At 34.4% G+C, this 14738-nt stretch overlaps 1 protein-coding gene across 2 annotated transcripts in view; it reads left to right on the top strand.

The window, feature by feature from the left end:
* The window catches only part of C5H15orf41 (chromosome 5 C15orf41 homolog), a 120947-nt gene that overhangs the window by 18305 nt on the left and 87904 nt on the right, over positions 1 to 14738 (top strand). For both annotated transcript variants that reach the window (XM_030950451.1, XM_030950450.1), the window contains exons 2-4: positions 8101 to 8146; positions 9002 to 9066; positions 12224 to 12284. In XM_030950451.1, the coding sequence (XP_030806311.1) occupies positions 8101 to 8146; positions 9002 to 9066; positions 12224 to 12284 (172 nt within the window). The remainder of the gene's footprint in view (positions 1 to 8100; positions 8147 to 9001; positions 9067 to 12223; positions 12285 to 14738) is intronic.

The raw sequence follows: 14738 nt of genomic DNA, 5'->3' as shown, positions 1-14738 counted from the left end.
AAGAAACTTTTCTTCTTGCTAAGTAACTTGCTAAGTTTTAACTAAGTAGTTGAAATGAAGGACATAGCAAATCATCTACTTTTGCAAGTCTCAAGTGTTGGGGAACTTTTTTTTTTATATTCTCAAAAAATTTAATGATAGAATTAAAAGCAGAATTCTTGAGAATACTAGGAAATGGAGATGTGATGGACAAGTAGTGAGATTATGAAGGTGTATGTGGAGACAAACCCTGTTTGAGTCCTATCGGTTTCTTATGTCAGTGGATTCCCTAATTAGATACTTAAAGATGGGTTCTGCTGTCTGTAAGGTGAGGATGTTCAATAGTCAATGAAGCCTGATGTCAGAATATTTGAAAGTTTTAATTTCACATTTTAGCACTGACAGTGTTTTTCTTAAGCCCTTTTGTGAATATATATTGTTCCGTATTACATCTGAAAGTATTTTTCAATTTGAAAATGTGACCTTACAAAATAGTTTTATATTTTAATGGAAGAGGTATTATGAAATAATACTTATTTATAGAGGTCACTCTGTGGATTTGGCATTGTAATAGGTTCCAAACATTCATGCAACAAGCATTGTTTAATTTCAGAAAGAAATTATATCAGAACAGTATCTTAGGCAAATTACTGTCCATTTTCACTACTTGCTTACTAAGATTATAAAGCTGAAAAAGTAGTTTCTTTTCATATGAACCTGCTACTCTTTCATTGCTGTGATTGCTGGGTTTTTTAACATGTTATTTATTTATCTACTGTTAAAGCATGATGCTGTTTTTCTCAACCATATATATGTGAATGGAAAACCAGCATTTTTGTCTGTCTCTTTTCAGGTAGGGAGATTGATCATAAAAACTTTGCAGTCATTTGAATATGGAGTATTTTTAGTTTTGCTTACATTTTTGCTATTGGAAATCAGATTTTTGTGGTGTGGGTGAAAGAAGGTGTAATTTTTCTCTGCAAAGAGCTAGCATTATTTTGGGATCATTGCCTATATTGGTTATTTGTACTTATCTCTGCAATTTATTTTTTTCACACCTGATACAGATTGTTCATAGTCTGCAGTTGTTTTAAAATATATTGGTTGTTACAAGAGACACCAAAAAATTAGGTGTCTACAGGAAGAATTGGTGCTCTGTTCTTAAAGGAACTTCTAAGTCTTCCTAAATGAAAAATCAAACAGTATCTAATACTGGCAATTTTCCTCTGTCTGCTGCTAGAACTTATTGGCCAACTAGGTCAGACATTATTAAAGTTCAAGTGGCCCAGTGGGAAAAGTAATGGCCTTACGCTACTATGAATTTTAAATGCTGCCATTTCTATGTATTGCACCATCATCTGTTCTCTCACATCACTAAATTGTATAGAAGTTGAGGGACCAACCAGTGTCAAGGTCATAGAAGTGATGACTCTTCTCAAGTAGCCTAGGCTGGGCTTTGTCATACAGTTATACTCATAACCCTGGCTGTAGGCAGCAAAGTTGTATGCACATGCCTGAATTTAACCTTTTTATTATTATTGAATAGTGAAGCCTGTAATGCAGCGCATCTTCTCCTCAAAATCTTTACTTTGTATTTTATTTTTGATCCTCCAAAGGTATGAAATTGACTTTACGGCAAAGGCAATTTTTAGGGATCTATTTAGGTCTTTTGAGTTGAGCTGTTGTACAGCTTACTGAACAGGGTATCAGAGAATTTTAAAATTGATTAATGCTATTGTTCTTCAGATGAGCTTGAATTTCATCTTGATTTTAAATGTAATTTTACTAAGTCTGAAATGAACATATCATCACATACTTCCTGTCATATATGTATGTATATCTACACACACGCAGCATAACAATAACAACAGTAACAACAACAACACAACAATAGTAGTAATAATATATTTGTAATGGGAGTATTTCTTCTACAAAACTGTATTGACTTGATAGTTTCCAAAGGAGTAGCTACCAATAATGCTTCATTGCATGGAAGGCTTCTTATGCAGAAATAATAAAATCGATTTTGTATTCCAGACTTGAACTGGTGTAGCTGGAAAGCCGGAAAATTAGAAGATGGCCGCTTTATAGAAGTTAGCATTTTGTAACTAAAGACTTAGATACTTCTATGTTACTTAGTAACTCTAATTCAAACTCACCTATTGATTTAAAAGTATATATTCACACACATGTATATAGACAAGTATATTGATTTAACTTAAATTGGTAATTCACTGACTTCTGATAAATCATTGATAGATTTGTGAATGATAAAAGTACAAAAGTACAAATGTGTACAGAGACAGTACTCTGCTTTTTGAGAATTTTCATTCAGAGAAATGACCACAATCATACTAAACTATAAGAAAGATTCTTGTACTCGAGGCTGCAGTGAAGAAAGATTAAAGCTGTAACTATTGTAGAGTTCAAGGTGCCTCCTTTGTTTCATGCGCTTCAGGCATATAAGCCTAACAAGCTCTGGGTAGGCCTTTGGTATTCCTGAGCCTTCCTGAATTCTCTTGTGGAATCATTCAGACTGCTAAGAAACCTTTTTGTCTGACAATCTGATTGTCTGGACAATCCTGACATGTGGAAGAAATTGTGAGAATCCACAAGCTGTCACCTCCTCTCAGGTGGGAAGTTGACCATCAGACTGGCACTGGGTCATTTCCAGGTGTAACTGTGGCACTTGCTGCTCATGTCCTACAGTTCTGGGAAGCCACTGAGGCTGTATGCCTCTGTGCATGTTATGCATTTGAAACAATACTGCTAGATCTATTTGAAATCCATTGCTGACAGAGTTTTTACAAAATAAGGTGGACTGGTTAGCATATGATAGGGAGTGTAAACATTGCTTCCTTTAGGAGTCCCTGTTCCAAATCATTTGCAGTACGGAAGATGAGAATTTGGCTGCTTGTATTTCTTTCATGTCTTTAATAATGTAACAGGAAAAATATGTTTTAGACACATGCTCTGAAACTTCAGGATAGATGTGAGGAGAATTCCCCTTTCACCACTAGCCTTATAAATTTTTTGGATTTATATCTCTTTCCTCACTTAGATTCTAAATCTGGCATGGCAGCACCACGCAGTTCTAGCCCTATTACTTTTATTTTAATGCTCAATATTCTACCAGTAAAAGTATTTTTAAACTTACTGTACATGGAAAGGGGAAGTTCTTTTCCAGTTAAAAAAAAAAAATGAGAGACTCTTGCTACCTACTTTAGAACTTCAGAACATAATGAAAGATATGAGTAGGTCTGCATGCTCACTAGAGACTGTGGAAGAAGCAATTTTCCCCCCTTACTGAATTCCTGCTATAGGTAAGTGGCACTGTATGTTCTTCAGAGAGAAGGTTTGACACTGCAGCTTTGGGATTTCTCATGTAACAGCTTCTGAATTTTGGAAACGCAGCTCCTGCCCCTCCACTCACTTTTTTAAGCAATATATTTATTGTTTTAATAAGGTGGAATATTCAATTTTGTGAAAAGAAAACAATAAAGCTATTCTGCTTATATATACATATTTGTCTTATGGACTATGCTTTCCCCTTTCTTGTCTCCACTTGTGTGAAATCTCTCTAGATACTCTTCCTTTGTTCCATGATAAAATACATTAAATGTAAAACTGACTTTTACTCTTTCTACTTTAGGCAACAACTGCGGAGTTAAAAGTGAGGGAAAGGAAACTCATTCTAAAACATGAAACAAGTGGAATCTTGGTTGGCACCTACAACTCCATGTTTTCAGTAATCTCAGAAAATAAAGTAAAAGTTGTACATTTCATCTTAACTGTAAAGAATTCATTATTTGCAAGGGCTGATAATATAATATTTGCATAACATTTGCTATGCTTGGATTTTCTCCTTGTGAAGCTGAAGTAAGTAGCAAATATTAAGCTGGACAGCACTCCAAATCTTGGTTGCATCTGCAATTCTGTTTTGTTGAGGTGATGATCTGATACAATTAAATTGCTTTCATCATTAGTAGCTGTTTCTTAGCCAAAGGTTTGTATCTACTCTGGCTACAAAGCAGTAAACTGCTTATACGAAGTAGTAACTTATCTCTTACTACTTTATATATGAATACTCATTGCAAACCAGAACTTTTCTGAGACACTCTCCAGGGATTATTATCTTCAAATTATGAGATTAATTAGAAGACAATGGTCTAAATTTTATTCTTATGTAATAATTGACCAAAGGGCATAATCTTTTCCCAGCAGCAAACTTGCAGTTTTCTTTTTAGTTTAACTGATACCTAAGTTCTTAGGGATCATTTCTCTTATCCCTTTTTCTGGACTGTCTTGGACATCTCATTCTAAATGTTGGATTTGTGTATTAGAAATAACTTTTATAATTGTAATACCTTTTTTTTTTATGGCAAGCAAATTTTTATATCTTTGTATCACTTGGAACCTAGAGCTTACACTTAATTTTATAAAATAAAAGTAATTTTATCTTTAAAAAATGGGCATTTTTAGCCAAATTTAATTTCATGTTTCTGCTCAAATCCACTTGCATATTGACAAGAGCATGAAATACATCAAACATTCAGATGGAATATGTCACTGGCATTAATATGGAGTAACAAAAGGTAAATTGGCATTGTTGTGGATGCCAGTATGCAAGTAAAAGAGGATGTCTAAAGAACGAGGCTGGATGCTTTGAACAGAGCTCTGGGAGTTAGATTCATTACTGTCTGGAATTGCAGAAGAAAATGTTTCCATGAAAGTTGTCACTACAGAACTTAAGAGAAAAATCTGCTTATTTCCCTGGACAATATACTTAGTTCTACAAGGGGCATAACAGGTTAGATTATTAAATGTTTAAACGAGGTAGTACTCAGAATTATGACTTCTGGGGTTTTGTTTGTTTGTTTCAGAAAATCAGCAATTATGTACCTTGGCTCTACAGTTGTTTCTCAACAAAAGTGTCTGCTTGTCACAAACATCTATATTCCTGGTCTTCAAGAAAATCATGTGGCTTACTATATAGTTTATTCCATGAAAGGCAATAGCGCAGTACTCAAATATTATTTTGAATAAAAAGCCACTTTGAGTGTTAGGTTTGTTTTCCTGGATAGCTCAGCAATAAATGCATTTGTCTGCTCATTTGTTGCTTTGAAATCTTATATAGAAGTATCAGAGGATGGATGGAGCCCTGGGAATTTAGCTGCTCCTCTAGAAGTAATGATAACTTCTATGGTACTATTCCTGCTGTCATATCAGCAGTTGTGATTGTGCTGTTTTGCTATTCAAATTCATGTTCATGACTTCTCTTCCTTCTCCAAGTACACAGTAGTGTCTTTTTCAGTGTTTTCTGAAACCATGGTGTTTCAGTTTTCACTCAATAGGATCTTGCAATAGATGCTCCATCTGTGTTTTGAGGAGCTACTTCATTTTGCCAGGAAGTTGTCTCAATGAAATTGTAGCGAGGAAACACTGAGCGGCAGATGAGTGGTTTTAATGTTTAAGACAGGAACGATGTTAACCAAAAAAAACATGGAAGCAGCCATGTGAAGATATAAATCCACTTCTTCTGGAGAAGAGGAAGGATCATTGGGTAGTAAGACTTGTAATTATTTGAATGGTGTTATTCATGAAATAATGAATGAAATATAAAATAATTCTATAATAATGAAATGATGAAATAATTATTAAATAATTCTCTTTGCCCCAGTGATAAAGTTGCTGTACTGCAATCCAGTATATATCCAATTTGCACTGTTATTTGAATTATTTTTTTCAGTATTCATGCTAAGTCCTAAATTATCTGAACAGCTGGAAAGACTGTTCCATAGGGGAGGAGTGTTGAACTAAATTGAAGTAGGTCAAAATCCAAGGACACCAAAGAGACAAATAAAATGGACAAGAATAAGAGAAACATTTAATTTTGAGAAGACCTTGAAGGTCATCAAGGTCATTAACCTAGCATTTCCAAGTCTGCCATTAAAGGTGGAGTGTAAAAGGAGGGAGGGATAATGGTCTTGGGTTTTTTTAATATGTCATTTTCAGTGTATAATAGGATAATGGTAGTATAAATACAGTTAACAGATGAGGAATAGACTAAAACCACAAAAATTGCTATGTCAGTGGAGGAGAACTCAAACCCGAGATCTAGTCAAATGCTGTCCTGATCTGTTCTGGGATTTTTCCCACATCTATCTCTAAATTCAGTTCTACCATTATGACCATGTACATGTACAAGATAATAATAGTTATGTGGTGAGCCATTAGGGGGCCATCTGTATTGAACTTATTTATAGCCTGCAGGTTTGTTGTTTTTTTTTTTTTAACATGTTGAAATATCTTAGCTTTCTGTATGTGTATAGCCTGTGTAAGTATATAATCTTAATTTCATTCCTTTGTTCAGCTTCTGGTGTTTAAATGTGCAGGTTGCAGATTGTCATAATTGGATTATGCACCTTTTGGAGAGGCTTTGTGGTATGCAACTCCTGGCCTCTGTGTCACATGTATATTTAAATAAATATTTATTATTTAAATACTGTTTACTTTATGTGAATAGAAACTTTATAAAAATGTGAATTCTTTAATGTATTGGACTGATTTTTCATAATCCATTAATTTAATAAATCTATATATTAATCAGTTTCTGTTGCTGTCATTTTTCTACAGTTTTAACATTCAGTCTCAGTTAGTACACAGGATGAACAGTCCCGTGTGTAAAATACCAAAGATCAAGGCTCAGTTTACTGCTGTCACGCAGATGTTGTGCTGGGCAGACAAGCCCAAAATACAGAATTATGGCAAAAAGCCTGGAAGCACAGCTATGGATAAGACATACTTGTAAGTTCTTTATACAGCACTGCATTAATCTAGTCACTTTGTTCCTGATTCTTCAGCTGCTTGGTTTAGAGGTAACTTTATACCATGCTGCATATACATACTGTTTGTTTAACTCTGATCCAATAATTTAGTTGTTTTGTGCCTCAGTGTTCTCTTTTGAAAGTGAGAGTAGGACTTCCTTATTTTAAATTAGTGTTTCTGAAGTGTGACAGTTGGAAGGAGAAGGATCATTTAGGTATGGAGAGAATATGTGCCTTTAATGTAATTATGATATGATACAGGTGTTAAATTCACATACAAGAAATCTGGCAGAAGAGTGAGACTTCAGACATTGTGCAATCTTTGAACTACCTATGCTGTGCCATACTACGTAAGTTCATGGAAGGAAAAAATGTTAATTATTCATAACGCTTTGCTGTACCATAAAACTCGATTTATTGAGACTATAATTTGTTCAAGTTGCATGTAGTAGAAAAATATATCAGGAGTAATTAGTAGTATTCAGGATGTGATGAGGTAGATATATCCACAGAGGACAATTGAAAACAGTAGCAGTGTGGTATTGATTGCCTTTCAGAGGAAAAAAATCTTGTCTCTTTTCTAAATGTTAACAATTCAGAGAGAAAAATTCCCACTTGGGAAGAATGCTTTCCAGGTTGCTTCATTGCCAGGTGTTCGACATTGAGTGGAGCCTTAGATGAATGAAGCTTATGGCAGCTTTTGGAAATGACCGACTCCGGGGAATCTTGGCTTCCTGCTGTGAAAGTTTCCATTTTCAAAGCACATGAGTTTCAGTGGGAATGTTCCACTGGTCCCATATGCTACTTCTGACAGAGAGGGAAGTTTTTAACCTGAATATGAGACAGCTACTGAAGAAGTTCCCTTGCTGCTAACAAAATGAATTTCAATATGTTGCCAATGAACAAGCGGCGTGTTCTCAACTGCTGATGGAATTTAACTCTATCAATTTTTAATGGAAATTTTGCTTTAGTTTCCTTTTTTTCCCTGTCACCTTTTAGTTCCACTACTTTCTCCTGGTAGGACTTTTGGGTTCTGAAGTTGAATCTCCCAAACAATATGCTAGTATGATTTGAAACTCTTGCTATATTTTCTTCCCCTCCCTCATACGCTCTCTCCTTGACCTAGCAGCAGGAAGCCTTTGTCTGAGGTGTTCATCTGGAACAACTTTTCCACACTTGTTTTCATGTTCTGTTAGATTACAGGGCAGCAGGCCTACCTTTGAAGCTCCCTTCTCTTTTGTTTCTTTGCAGTGCACTCCAGTAATTAACTTTGTCCTTCTTTTATTTGTTCCAGTCAATCGCAGTCCACTCTGCTGAGCATCTTCTCCCAGGAGTACCAGGTTAGAAGTTTTCTCCTTTGTGAGGGTTGACAGGTGCCTAATTGAATGATGAATGTCCCTTTATTTCTTTGTAATTGAACTGCCAGCTTTCTGATTGGTTTGGAGGATGTTCCTTTTTCCACATCAAGCACTGCCTGAGTCTCAGTGGATGGCTGCCAAGCCTACCCATCCATCTGTCTAATAACATCTAGCCTTTGCTTATTTGGTGGACCTGTAATAAATTATGCTAAACCATTATTATTCTGACAATAATAATTTCCCTGTGTTGCGTGGTTCCATGTGCTAAATGTTTGCTGACTTGCACTGTCAGTGCTGCTTTCCATTGCTGACAGAGATGATGATAAATGACCATTGCCGGAGTGGCAGAAGGCAAGAGAGGCAGAAAATGGAGTCATTTATCATGAGATGACAGGTGTCAGTCAAGTGGCAAGTCTCTATGGAATTACTTTTTGTAGTTTTTCAAATAAGTTGTTTTTAAGCAATGTTCTTCCTGGCTAAAAATGCCAATTGAATTGTAAAACTAGAGTGCACCAGACTTAGATGGAATTGAATTGAGGGAAAATTAATACAAAGGTTGAAAGAGAGAACAAGTTTTTCTTTGCCCTCAGCAGCCTTCGGTAAACTTATTTAGATTCAATTATTGTGACCTTACTGGCTTTTACATATGGTACATTGCAGTACAGTCTGAAGACGTTCAATTCAATAGGTAGATTGAATGTCATTTCTGTATGGAATCTAAAAGCATGGTTCACATCTATCAAAGTGTAGCCAAGGATCGCGTGTTTGTGTAGTCATGATTTCTGTGTTTTGATCTATGACACCTTTGTAAAAGTCCTGTTTTTTTCATTTTTCCAGAAACAAATCAAAAGAACACATGCCAAGCATCACACTGCTGAAGCTATTGAAACTTACTACCAAAGGTATGACCTCCCCACCCCAGTTAAGACTCTCATCATAGATACTGGTTTTTACAGCAGTTGTGAGTAAATTAGCTTATGAAGCTAATTTTATATAACAATAAATTAAGAATTTGGGAATACGGAATGGTTCACCTAAAAATGGTTTTCACTGGAAATACAGAAATTTTTCAGGATTTGGTCATTCTGATTAAGAAAGAGTTTACTTCCCTGGCTCTAAGTTAGGATAAGCAAATATTTTTTCCAATTTATATGATGGCATTTATTATGTATTGCCTATAGTTTGTAATTTTTAGGATTTCTGTGTCAAGACTGATTTTGATGAGCTCCTTACAGCAAGAGAGCTTGTTCTGTTACACTTGCTTGTTTAAAACAACATTTGTGTTACATTACAAAAAGTTACATATTCATGTATTGCCACTTAAAGCACTAATTTTTAGATCACTCCTGTTTTATCAACAGAAGTGTCAGAAATAGTTTTTAAGGGAGGATGAAAACCTTTATGTCATTTTACAATTGTTTGCATCTTAAGCTAATAAACTATGCTTGCTACACCTTGTAGTTTTTCTGTTAGTTCCATAGGCTTTACTAAAAATATTCCAGTGACATAATTGGGGCAATAGTGATAACAGGTAAAGATATGCAATTAAAATATTACTTTGTAGACTGACATATCTGAAGAGCATGCATGGCAAGTGAATTCATACTTGTGATGTATGATATTCATGCTTAATACTAATCTGTATGAATCAAGAAGATAAACAAAGAGCCTTCATTTGTAAACAATTAAATGTGCTTCTGCCAGAGTCATGTATTTAAAACTTATCCACAGTCTGATTATATCATATACTGGTTGAGAATATCTAGTGTGAAGTGTACTAGTTTGGGTGTTTGATTTTGGTTTTTTGGTAGTTGTTTTGTAAAATTTGTACTTTTCCTAGGGTTGATTGTTGTTTAGGAAGAATATTGGCTTATTGGAAGAATTTTGTTGTGCTAATAACATGCATATACAGTACTAGTTTTAATTATTTTTCACTAGCATAGTTTCAGTGAAGTGGCCTGTGATAATTGTAACTGCTGCATAAGTAACCCTTTTCTTACAGTATGTGTAAATCACTAGTTCCAGCCTGAAACTTCAGTCTGAAACACGGGACAAGATTTTGCTTTATGCAAAGCAGCAGTTGTATTGGTGTCAGTAGGGTTGTAGGTATGATTAAGTTTGTCTCACATCAGGTAGGAGGATTTGGTCTCCTGTCTTCTTCTGTAGTCTGAAGTATGATAGCAGTACATAACTAATGCATTATGTATGAAGCTGTGTGGTAGTGGTAGGGAAAATCATTCTTTATGCTGTTTCTGAGTATGTCATTTTGCAAGTGTATTAACATAGCTGAGTAAAATGCACATGTTTTGAAATCAGAGATGTTCTGGTCAATAGCTAAAAAACTCATTTCAGTCCTGTTTTAATAGATTTACTGTGTGGTATGTTTAGGAGTCTACAGAAGCAACTTGAGATAGACAACTTGAGATAGAAGCCACTTTATAATACTTCAGGTGTAAATATGACAAACAAGTCTTCTCCTCTGCTCTTCTGTAGCATCCACTTTACTGCTGTAAACCCCAGACAGGGTGCTATGCTCCTTAGTATTTCTGCCAACATACAAGCAGATAATTGTGCTGTCATTGCTTTCTTAGGTCAGAAGCTACCAGGTTTTGAAGGTAGAGATTTTCAGCGGTCCCTGTTAGGAGCAAGTAAAATAGTTGAGTAGAGTAGTTTTTTCTACTTGGCTGAGAATTACTAGTCTGAAACTTAGGCAAGCACAAAGTACAAGAAGGATCAGCAGGTTTTCAGAACTGTATTGCCATCAGCATGTGAGACCTGCTAGTCTATAATGGAGTTGCCAGAAGCATTAGAAATATATGACTGAAATTTACTTCATTCTCAGTGTGGCTGTTCAATCATCTAGATGCATGTTTGAGAACTTCAATCTCAAGTACATTTTCCTGGTTGTGTATTTTGTGTATGATATCTCATTTTCTTCTGTTATAAATTTACAATGTTTAAACATATTTTGTGGGGTTTTTTAATATGGAACTGAAATAATTTACAGCAAAAAGCTTTTTAAATTTCCTTAATTCATTAAGTTTCAGAATCACTTACAAGTAAAAAGCCCTCTATCAAATCTTATGTGAATGGGTTTTATAAAGGTGTGCCACCCATTCCACAGAAAGGTAAAATGATAAAGAATTTTAATGTCTGTAACTAATGAGCAGAAGGCTGTCTTCTGATGGATAGATAATGTAGAGCTGGAAAGGCTGTGGCCTTCTAATGATGTCAGTAATGATGTGCTATGTGAATACAGATAGGATAAACGAGCAAGTTCAAATGTTGGTAACAATTGTTCTTTTCCACATGGCTGCAAAGCACAAAGTGGCCTCCAGTATCATAGCTCCTTCCCATCAGCTTCAAAACACAGGTTTCAGGTTTTATTGAAATGTAAATATCAAGCAGTGAAAGTACAGAAGTGAGGAAAGCAACATTGTGTGAATTGATGGTCAGAAACATCATTCTGTAATACCCTCAACTAGAAACATTAAGCCTTTGCCACTGATAGGATAATGACTTTCTATCAACCTTTATTGAATCCTAAATATTTCTTGTTTTCTTTGTAAAATATAAATTGTTAGACTGATTTCACTAAAGTAAGCCTTTAGTATTTAAATTACTGTCCAGTTGATGAAATGAATCTGGAATAAATTTGAGGGTTTATGTTTTTGTATGTACTAGTGAATTGGGTAAGATATACGCTGCCCCTTCATAGTTGAAGGTCATGTGGAACCAAAAATCTTTACTGTGAATAATAGAAGTTTATTTGTCTGTAATTTATTTGTGTGTCATTAAGCCACATTTTTTAAAATTTCTTGATATATTCAGTTTTTTACCAATGTCTTCATTGAGATGGATATATTTTGCAGATGAATAGAATAGGAGACAACCCTGGAGAGTTAGTGATTGCTTAAAATACTTCTAAAAATATTTTCCCATTAAATACTCTGTAATGGGGTATTTTCCCCCAAATGAAAAAGATTCACACGGGATGCTGACGTGTATAAACTGGCCTTTTCTTGCCACTGCAAAATTACCTGGCTTTGTCTTGTCTAGGTATCTGAATGGGGTGATGAAAAATGCAGCTGCCCCAGTGTTACTGGACCTGGCCAATGAGGTAATCATCTTTCTTCTTTCTTTAATCTTCAGTGTAAAACCTGAGGGGCATATCTATAGTGACTTTAGTGAGAAATGTAATTAACCTAAAAAAATGGTTTCAAGGCACATTAGACATTTAAAATGGTTCCCCAGTCTGTTAGTACTTAAAATAATTAGACAAAAAGCCACATTTATTAATAAATCAGTTCATGTAATTAGTCTTTTAACTTCAAGGCAAATGTGTAGGATACCCTGAATTTGTATTTTGCTGAAAATTTCCAACAGACTGCAGGTCTTGATTGCATAAACTTGCTAAAAATTCTCAAATTGATTAAATGGAGTTGTATAATTTTGATTCCTTGCCTTTAATAACAAAACTCATCTAAGTTATACTATTTCTTAGTAATAGGAATGCTTAAAACAGATAATTTTCCTGACTCCATTTATTTCTGTTCATAGAGATTAAAGGATGGCTAATGAAAACTGCTTAAGATAAAGCACTTAAGCAGAATAAATTTTTCAGTATATGAAAAGTTCTGTACGGATGCCATTAAAGTCTTGACAAATTTATTGATGTTGTTTATTAACTAGAATATGAATTTGCCTTATTATACAAGGTGTTATTTGTATCAAAAACTGCTATCTTAGCACTACATTAAAGAAGAGGTAAAAAGTTTGAACAAGTAGCAAGGGGTTTCCTAGAAAAAAAGAAATTGATGAAATACCTGTTTTTTAAACCCTAAAATATTTATTTACTGTAGTAGTAACAGTACAATAGCTGATACTCCCTGGAACTGCTTATGCAATCCTCAAAGGGATAGAATGAAATATATGCTGTTTTGTATTGCATTTTAATAGAAAATGTAAGAAGGAAGTAGAAAATGAGTGTTTACATTAAAAATGATATGGCACTGTGAACATTAAGTGTAGCAATAGCAGCAAGTTCTACATGTTACATTAGTAAAAAAGAATGGTTTTTCTCTCATGTACATTGCTGCAGCCAGCAAATGAGCGATTACCTATCAATTACTGGAAGGTTTTAATGGTCTGTGAAGTGTCTGTGTAACCTGATAGCACAGTTAGCATAGAATCAAGAATTTATTTTGTTTTAGTGGTAATGTGTAGCTTCTTACCATCTCTGGAAAAGACAAATCTTGAAGTACTGAGAATAGAATGTACTTTACATAAATAAGTACAATCTTACTAAGAATTTAGGTAAACATCCCAATGGATGATATATTGCACCCATATTATATGGGAACTGTCATAAAAATATTTCAAGCACAGAGTAATATATCTGTTACTGGTTCTTTGTATATTTTTCGCATTGATTTAGAGATGATGCATATAATTTCTGACTCCAGTGAGCATATCTTTGTTTATATTTCACTAATGCATTTTTGCAATTCAGATCAAAGATATCTGCAGTTCAGAAATAAATAAAAATTAAGTCTAAGAGAAAGGGGAGATACATAAAAAACTTATTTGTTTCTGGTTTTGTAGTAGCAGGTATATCAGAAAAGCAGTGCATTTTGTGACTGCCACCCAATGCATTAGGGAAACGTGGCAATAACCAGCACCAGATTACTGCTTCCAAACAATCAAGCTGCCATTTTTATATGATAGTTAATATTTAAATGACATACTCTTGCATCTGCTGACAATTGATGTAATGGTAATACTTTATGAGTCAATATATATTTAATCAGTGGAAACTGTAAAAATTGATGAGAAATATATAACATAGCTATATTACAGTATGTAGCAGCTCTGTTAAATAGGAAAAGCTCCATATTGTTATCTTTTGGGGATGTTTCTTGAGGGTTTATAAAACTACTTCTAATTCTTTTTTAAAAATGAAATTATTTGTTAACTGTTCATATTGTATATGTAGTACAAAAAGACTAAAAGAAGTCACATTTTTGGTTAGAAACAATAAAATTAGTCACTGTTCTCTTCATACAAATATTTTCAAGTGAGATTTAAAGCACTATGAATTTTACTTACATGCTAAATTCTGACATGAAGCATGATGGCCCTATTTCAAAGAAAGATGGACACATGATTAATATGAAAATTAGGGCGATGCAAGTACCTGAACTAATAAGGTAGTCCTTATTCAGGCTGGACTACCTTCAGTAATTTCACCATTTTTCATGTGTCAGCTCTGATGTGGGTTACTGGAAATAAGCAGTTCCATAGAAAGCATTTCTCTCTACTTGGGGAATTTAAGGCCATCCAAGTACATACATATTTGGAAAAATATGTATGCACAAATGGAGTAACCTTTTTTGTATAGTTACTAAATCTGGATAAAATTTTTGCACTAACAGTGAGCTTGAAAAGATGTCAAGAAAAATTAATTGTGACAATGTGTGATCAAGGTTTCCTGTCTCATAGTTAAAAATTCTGATTCACTAAAGGATGATTTTAATGGTATCTAAAAAGCTATTGTGATTTTAGGAGCAACTAG

Source organism: Camarhynchus parvulus, chromosome 5 (genome assembly GCF_901933205.1).
Source record: "Camarhynchus parvulus chromosome 5, STF_HiC, whole genome shotgun sequence".
In the NCBI taxonomy this organism is placed as follows: Eukaryota; Metazoa; Chordata; class Aves; order Passeriformes; family Thraupidae; genus Camarhynchus; species Camarhynchus parvulus.
Note: the sequence above shows the minus strand (reverse complement) of the source record. Positions and strands in the feature narration are given on the sequence as shown.